This window comes from Branchiostoma floridae, chromosome 4, assembly GCF_000003815.2.
Source record: "Branchiostoma floridae strain S238N-H82 chromosome 4, Bfl_VNyyK, whole genome shotgun sequence".
NCBI classification, from domain to species: Eukaryota; Metazoa; Chordata; class Leptocardii; order Amphioxiformes; family Branchiostomatidae; genus Branchiostoma; species Branchiostoma floridae.
In genome coordinates this window covers 4,381,782-4,390,281 of record NC_049982.1, presented here as the reverse complement: position 1 = coordinate 4,390,281, position 8,500 = coordinate 4,381,782, and the positions used below count along the sequence as shown (strand labels likewise).

General features: G+C 39.7%; 1 protein-coding gene and 1 long non-coding RNA gene across 2 annotated transcripts in view; one reads left to right on the top strand and one right to left on the bottom strand.

The window, feature by feature from the left end:
- The first annotated feature begins 2,448 nt into the window (after positions 1–2,448).
- LOC118414433 lies at positions 2,449–2,768 on the top strand. Its single transcript, XR_004830970.1, has 2 exons — positions 2,449–2,586; positions 2,620–2,768. It is a non-coding gene; the product is annotated as an uncharacterized LOC118414433 (long non-coding RNA).
- A 734-nt stretch (positions 2,769–3,502) lies between these two features.
- Positions 3,503–8,500, bottom strand: part of LOC118413038 (protein CASC1-like) — a 36,917-nt gene continuing 31,919 nt past the window's right edge. The window contains exons 14-18 of the mRNA XM_035816177.1: positions 6,858–6,947; positions 6,408–6,479; positions 5,294–5,443; positions 4,625–4,726; positions 3,503–4,025 (exon numbers count right to left, since the gene is read on the bottom strand). Of these exons, the coding sequence (XP_035672070.1) occupies positions 3,888–4,025; positions 4,625–4,726; positions 5,294–5,443; positions 6,408–6,479; positions 6,858–6,947 (552 nt within the window). The 3' untranslated portion in view covers positions 3,503–3,887. The remainder of the gene's footprint in view (positions 4,026–4,624; positions 4,727–5,293; positions 5,444–6,407; positions 6,480–6,857; positions 6,948–8,500) is intronic.

Here is an 8,500-nt window from a genome sequence, read left to right as displayed (position 1 = left end):
CAGTGGATTGTCTTAAGTAGAAAGTATGTCTTAAGTAGAAAGTATGTCTGTGGTGCCCCCCCCCCCATCTGTTAAACATCTGTTAAAGGGATGATGGACTGGTAAGTCAAATTTTTATGTTGCAAATTACCATTCAACTTTGACTCAGAATGACTTCGACCATCACAGATGAATTTTCAAGTTAAGAGCCATAAGTGTGGATATACACCATGCACGTGAGTTGAAAGACCAAAGAAAGACTAATGTCTAGGACTATAATCTATATGCGGCATTGCCAGTATCAATTTTTGATTGATTATATGCCAGTACATGTATTAATTTTTCAGGAAACTGCTGCAAGTACCTGTAAGTTACTGTAAATTCATTAAAGTTCGTAGGAATTTACTTTTACAATAGCAGGAAAATGGAGCGTCCACGGTGGTTTTGAGTTAGCAGTAGCACCAAAAACTGTAGTCTCATACCTTAATAGAAAAATTTTTGTGGTGAAGTGGCCACCGGGAAAACCACGAACATAAAACTACCGCGAACATTTCAGCATTTTAGAGTATTTGAGTTACAAAGTTTTCGTTTCACGTTACTTCTTTAGACACCAAGCTATTCATGTTATGAATTGTACTTTTAGTTTGAAGCTCAAACTCAAATATTTATTTTCACGTTTGATTGGGGTGACAGAAATTCTGGCTACTGGTCGGATGGAAAGTAAGTATATGCAGAATTGTCACATCTGGGATGGAAAAAAATATGACATTGTCTAGATTTAGGGGGATATGTACTTACTGCAGGGAGCATTGAAAAAAGTACATTTTGTAGACAAGTAATAGGAGTATGTGTGAGATGATGAGTATACGACACACACAAGCTATGCCTTTAATGCTTATTGTTACCTTCTGTGCCTTGCTGAACAAATCTCAAAGCTCAGTGCATGTCATTCTGTGCACAAGAGGTTTTTAAGTCCTTAGAATTTTTAAGTCCTTAAAATTTTCCTTTCATGTGCTTCACTTTTACCTACTGTAGATCATGCATGTAGCCATATGACCTTTTTCATTGAAAGGATTTTCGATACTATAAGCCCCTCATCAGTAAGATGTAAAGAACCTGGCCCGTATGCTGAAAATGGCAAATCAGCACTCCCCCCAACAATGAGGGCCAGCACTCATGGAAGGCCCAAAGTGTATGTAAGTCAGTATGTAAGTGCCTTGTTGAACAAAAAGACTATAACTATGCTTGCCTTGTTACATGTGTGTACATGTAACACTAGAAAAATTATCAGACTTTTTAATTTGTACTACTTAAAAATGCCTAAATCAGCACTTGCCTTATAAATGTACTCTACACTTAGTGTACATTGTGTAAAATTAAGCATTCCACGTCTGTGAAAGATGCCTTAACTAATGTTGAACGTTTTCCAGCTTGTGTAACAACATTTGCTAGGAAACCAGTGTTATTAACAACTTTGCACAGTCCTACACTTAGGAGACCGAGGATTGGAATGAAGTTCAAACTAAGTATTGTACATTGTACATAGCCAAAGTGTAACATTGTCAAATATGATAAATTGATATGATGATATATATAATAATATATAGAATTGAATACAGTCAGCATCAGCTTTTATTTTCGTATGAAGGTAAATGTCTTTCGATTATCATCATAAATTTCTTTCGATACTGCTCCAATATTGTTGTGGAAAGAAATTGAAGCTAATACATGTACCTTCAAACATATCTTCCTTGCTATAATAGTTTTTTCTACCTTGTTTGTTTCTGCTTTGCACTCAGACTTGTGAAACAGTTTTATATGATCAACACTATTAGCTATAGATTTGTCAACTAAGGTGCTCATGTATATTATAAGGGTTGTATTTTACCAATATGACAAATAATTTGTTGCTGACATTTTGAATCATATGTTATTTTTAGGTACACATGTACTTGTTCTATTCCTGGCCAGTGAATGTTTTTAGAGACAAATGGAATGTGGTTTATTTGTGTGGAGGCCTTGGATCAAATTTTGATGAAGCAAATGTTTTATCAAAGGTGGGAAGATGTTAATATATGTACGAAAAGGGTGATGTGTCATTTCCAAGGAAATGTTGGGGGCTAGATTGTTACATTTTATGAGCTGCCCCTTTCTTTTAGCCTCTACCAGGCTCCATGGATCGGTGGTCTAATTGTAGAAATTGGACAACAAATAGAGTCAATAGTACGCTAGGGGAGTTGGCCGGCCAGCAAAAATATTGTCTTCACCACGTGACTTTACTTGACATTGTCCAATTTCTACATTTAGACCAACGATCCACGGAGCCTGGTAGAGGCTACTTTTCTTTATCAAACTGCCTGGAAAACGTTAACTTACAATTTAGCGCACAACATCTGCTTGGAGATTTCATAATGTACATGTAGGTGACAACACTTAAGTCCAGTGTAGTATTTATGATTATTAACGCTAGTTGTTTTTAAAAGCAGGGTATTTAGGAATGTTAGGAGGACAGATGGTAGTCTCAAACTTTTTTGAAAATATTACAGTTTGAAACCTTTCGTTGAATTGGTAATCCTAAACATGATGTTCTAAATACAATGGATATAGGTTACCCCGCAAACTGACTGGTAATGGATATAGGTTACCCCGCAAACTGACTGGTGAACTGACGTTACATTGATACTGGTGTAAGGTGTAACAAAATTATCAGTATTTGATATGAAGTGTTGAACAATGCAAATGATGTTAGACTTCCAGTGTAATAAAAAAAAGTGTGTGGAGTTCAGTGTCAAGATGTTTTATGTGTTCAAGTCATTTAACCATTCTCATAAAGGGATGAAAGACTTTTGTGTTGCAAATCACAATGCAACTTCGACTCTGAATGACTTCAGATGAACTTTCAAGTTAAGAGCCATAAGTGTGGATTATAGACCATAACTCATTCTTTCAAAGCAACCATTTGATAAGAATATTAGAAAACGGTCAACAGGACTCAAAATGATTTACTCTCTAGTATATATTTATACAAAAAAAAAGAACATCAGACAACTTTAACCAAGTCAGTGACTGAACGATAATTTATTTACATCCAAGTCAGGCAAGCAGTATAAACTTCAACTCAAGAATTCAACTTTCAGTAAATATTATAGAATATCAATATCACAATGTTCTGAATATAAACATCTCCACAGCAATTAAGTCAATTAACAGCTTGACAATTGAACTTACTACTTCTGAAACTACATTTACATGTGTTAATAATGTGCTATTAACATTAAGCTTCAGTAGAATAATGACATACATCTATATGTCCACATAGCATATACACTGAATTCTCTTACAGCAGTGCTTTGTTACGATCGATCACAATACGTCCGTCTGCAAACTTCTTATAATAAAAACTCACTTGAAGTTCTCAAATAACAACCCCTCTCCAACACCCCAAAATTAAGCTGTTGCAGGTGTTAAGCTTACTAGTATGTACATGTTACTGTTACTGTTACAGTAACAAACACAAGAACTTGATGGTGAGAAGAGTTTGTAACTGGGAAAACATATCTCTTAAACTGTACACTAAATCTAATTTCCAGCAATGTATACACACTCCATTTCACCCCAGTATCCTATAATTCATCAATCAAATCATCCTTCCCATTCTCCTAATGTAATAGCCCACTACACAGCTGATGGAATGTCAGAAATGGACCCAACCATTTATTCAAGGGGGATAGGTGTTTATGAGTAAGTGTAGAACCTTGTGGCCCGGATGAGCTCCCTGGCACAGTGCAGGAACATGAAGTTTGTAATTTTAAATTACCCTCCCTATTGTTCTGATGGAATAGCCCACCATACAGCTGATAGAATGTCAGAAACAGACCCAACCATTAATTCAGGGGGTAGATAGTTGTCTATGAGTAAGTGAAGAGCCGTGTGGCTCGGATGAGTTCCTCAGCACAGTGCAGGAACCTGAAGCTCGCCGCCTGGATACGCTCCCGGGCCTTCTCACTCGCCGAGTCCGTCAGCATGTGGTACATGTTGGACCTCAGCTGGGGAGATGAAAACAATTATGTTAGATGGGAAGAAAGATGTTATAAAATCAATCTTAGCCTGATCAACATCCAATATAACAAACTAGAGAACTCCAAGATGAGGTTTACCGGGTTGAAAAGAGACAACCTGCGGCTACATTGTATGGCTCTAAAGCACTCGCAAAGTACAAACTTATGAGCAGATGTTATTTGTACATATTGTAATACACAGTTTCATGTCGTATTGATAACGTTGCGCTAGTTTTACAGTGTAAGTCGATTGTAAATCTCTGTGAAATTCAGTTTTTACTGCAAAGCCGATTTGATACATATTTTTATCAAACCAGATACTACTACTATTACTACTACAGTATAAAACTAAAAACTTTGTTGTTCGAATATTTTGTAAAAGTAAGCATTTAGTCATGAGGCACCAAAGGCTATTGCAAAGGGTCTTTCGGCACAATGTCTACCACAGAGGAAACTAACTGCTGAGAAGCAGAATACAGCTGAGCATACAATAAGAAACCAGGCTACTAAAAAGGGAGGAAAAACTTAATACTGCATTTAACTACTGTTACAGTAACAGTTATTTTTGTAGTTTATACCACACTCACCTCTGATCCTTCAGCATGGTCCACAGAGAACTCCTCGCTGAACTCGTTGATTTTGAGTTTCTTGGCCCTCCGCACACTCTGCACATAGCAGCACCAGTCATCCTGAAACATAGTATTTATACTGTGTTACAAATCTTATATCAAAGCACTTGAAGCCGTGCACCATACCTAATATACAGCTATAGTGGTATTTGGCAAAGAAGCCAGAACCTGGTATTGGTTCAAATCCTGTAAAGATATATATACCGATCTCGTGTCCAAAAGTTGTGATTGCCTCCAAGCTACATGTAAGCCACACTATCCTTGGTAGTGGGCATTGAACAAGCATCTAAAAGTTTGATCTCTTATCTTACAATGCTTTTTAGAAAAATATTGATTTCTTGAAATAAGGCAGGACCTGAGGACAGAGGAAGACCAGACTACTAGTATTCTCCGTAGAGGTGATCAGAGGACCAACAAACAAACAAACAAACCAGAGCTACCCTTGGGCATTGAGCAAAGGTTGATCCCTAATTACACTGCTTTTGATGAAAAATTAATTCTTGAAATAAGGCAGGACTTGAGGACCGAGAAAGTCTAGTCTATTCTCCCTAGAAGTGGAACAAACAAACAAACAAATTAACAATCCAGAGCTTAAACAAGATTTGACAAAAGGCTACATCAACTGACCTCGTTGACAGGTTCGTCCTCCAGATGTTCGGCGGCCTGCATGACGATCCGGTCCTCCCCCGCCTCCGCGTTCCACTTACTCCAGGAGAAGGCAAAGGCCGGGAGGGTCATGGCCATGCAGCGGTACGTCAGCATTTCGGCTTCCTCGTCCTGGTGAGAACAAAACGCACACTCAGTCTAAAACTGATGTAACAGTAACGTCACTGTACATGTGTTATATAACTTATACAGTATACAGTGATTATCTCTAGTCTTCCGAGTGAAACTTAAGGCAGGAGCATAATGACCATACAGCAGCATTTCTGCCTCGTTGTCCTGGGGAGAACAAAATTGTTACAGTCCCTGCACTTTTTGTTAAAGTCTGATGTTTCCATCTCTTTAGTCTTCTGGGTGAAACTTAACATGGGGAGGGGTATGTCAGCATTTCTGCTTCCTCGTCCTGAAGAAAACAATTATGTTACAGTCACAATCATGTGAATGTTTTCATCTCTTAAGCCTTCTGGGTGAAACTTAAGGCGGGGAGGGTCATGGCCATGCAGCGGTACGTCAGCATCTCTGCCTCCTCATCCTGGTGAGAACAAAATTATGTTACAGTCATGTTTTCATCTCTTAAACCTTCTGCATGAAACTTCACCTCACATCACCTCCTTGTCCTGAAGAGATAAAAAAAGCACAGTCAAAAACCGATGTAACAATATCAGAGCAATGTTTCCAGATCAAACACACGTCAGCATCTTTGCTTTCTCATCCTGAAGAGAACAAATGAAATGTTAGAGTCCCTCCAGTGCTATGCAGATGTTTCCATCGTCAGCATTTCTGCTTTTTTGTCCTGTCTTATACTGATGTTTTCATCTCAGATTCCTTAGACTTCTGAGTGAAATTTAAGGCAGGTGTCGTGGCCATGAAATGGTTTATCAGTATCTCTGCCTCCTTATCCTGAAGAGAAATAATGTTAGAGTCCCAGTGTTATACTGATGTTTCCATCTCTTAAAGTACCTTCCAATTTTAACCAAAATGCAATAGAATTTTTCTAGGCGCTAAATCTGTGAAGTATCAGGTGAGTATGTAGAGAAGCTTGTGTTGCATAGCGTATATTTTAACCAAAATTGCCCACCTTTTTGGTCATGCTGACAAACTTGCTGGAGTCTGGTTCTGGAAAGATGTTCACCCCAGCTGCTTTCAGGGCCTGGAGAGACAAAAGTGGACCAAATCTATCATATATATTATGTGATACCTTCTTGCAATAGGGAATAATGTTTCTGATAGTCAACACTTACAACATGCTACAATGGGGTGGGCGTTTTTTTTCAAATGACATACAATATAAATATGAACTCTGCTTTTTAACTCTATTCCTAGAAACAGCATAGAGTTAACATAACTTGTTGGATACAAAAAAAAATTGGTCCAGGAGCACTTTGGCCAGCTAGAGTCCTTGGCTAGCTTTAGCACTATTTTGTGGCATTGCATTTTGGTCAATCTGCCTGGAGATTATCTAGCCCCTAAAGTACTCCTGTCCCCTCTATGGAGTGTCCAATGGAACAGCCCTTCTCTGTCAGCCTACCTTCACCAGGTCCTTTGGAGCCAACCACTTCTTCCTGAGGTGGTCCAGCTCTGGCGTGTCCTCTGGTTGGCTCAGACAACACTTGTCGTCCTGGCAACAGAAACACAAACAAAATACAAATTAACCAAATTTGAAATCAGCCTATTAGGAGATAGCATGTATAAATTGAAGCCTTTACTGTCATTTTGGGGGATTAGTATCCAGTCCGGTTTGACTGTAGGGTGTTCAAGATATGTATTCATTGATATTGAAGATGTGAGGAAAATCAAACTAAATCTTCCATCTTGCATTCACAATGCATGTACAAAGTAGTTTCAATGGCATTCTTTGGCAGGTTTGGGATGTGTACAAGCGCCTCCTAGCAACCAAGTCAAGCAAGGCACCCGGCCCTGACAATATACCTTTGAAACTACTACAGGAGTTCGCTTGTGAATTTGCCGATCCCTTTTGCCATATCCTCAACACCTCCTTTGCGGAAGGTCTTGTGCCGAGTCAGTGGAAAGAAGCTGTGGTAGTCCCCATTCCTAAATCTCAGCCACCCACACTTGACCAATTAAGACCAATTTCCCTTACATGATTCTCAGTTTTCCAAGATTGCTGAATACTTCGCTCTGAACTGGATCTTGAACGACATTGACTTTGACAGGCGTCAGTTTGGAAGCTTGAAAGGGCGCTCGACTGTACACGCTATTGTCAGCCTAGTCGACAGTATATGCAAAGCTACAGACAAACCATCTACGACTTGCTCAATCTTGGCCACTGATTTCTCAAAGGCCTTCTATAGGCTGCACCATAACACAGTGATCACAAAACTGATAGATAAGGGACTAAGACCGGAACTTGTGCCCTGGATATGTGACTTTATCTCCAACAGACGGCAAGTTGTACGCTACCGAGGACCCCTGTCCGGATGGAAGTATCTGTCGTGCGGAGTTGCCCAAGGCACTCTGCTAGGGCCCATACTTTTCCTTGTCTTAATTGATGATGCCTGCAATGACGCCAACAGTTCTGTGTGGAAGTATGTTGACGATATGAACATGCTAGAAACTAGAACCCTCCACCAGGTATCTACTCTACAAAGTGATCTAGACGAGTTAAACTCCTGGTCTGAAACTAACCATATGCTCTTGAACAGTGGTAAGTGTATGGTCATGCATGTCTACTTTAGCCGGAATCCCCCGTTGCTGCCATCGCTACAAATAGGTGATGTGTCTCTGCCCGCAGTCCCCACCTTGAAACTACTTGGTGTGTTTGTCCAAAACAACCTACGCTGGGACAAACAAGTGAACTACATGGAGGGGAGAGCAGCTAAGAAGCTGTACTTCCTTAAACGACTCAAAAGGTTTAACTTTTCCCATAGTGACCTCACCACCATCTACACAGGATACATTAGACCTATCCTGGAGTATGCAGCTCCTGCCTGGTCTCCCGGTCTCACTAAAACCCAAGAACGAAGCCTTGAGCGGATCCAAAGACGGGCGTGCCGCATTATTCTTGGAGACTCCTACGTAGGATACGACCTTGCACTCCAACGGCTAGGACTGTCATGGCTATCCGAGAGAAGGGAACTGTTATGTGTTAAGTTTGCTAAGTCACTCCTGAAATCTGAGTACAGAGACTGGCTACCTCCGCAAAGATTTCAG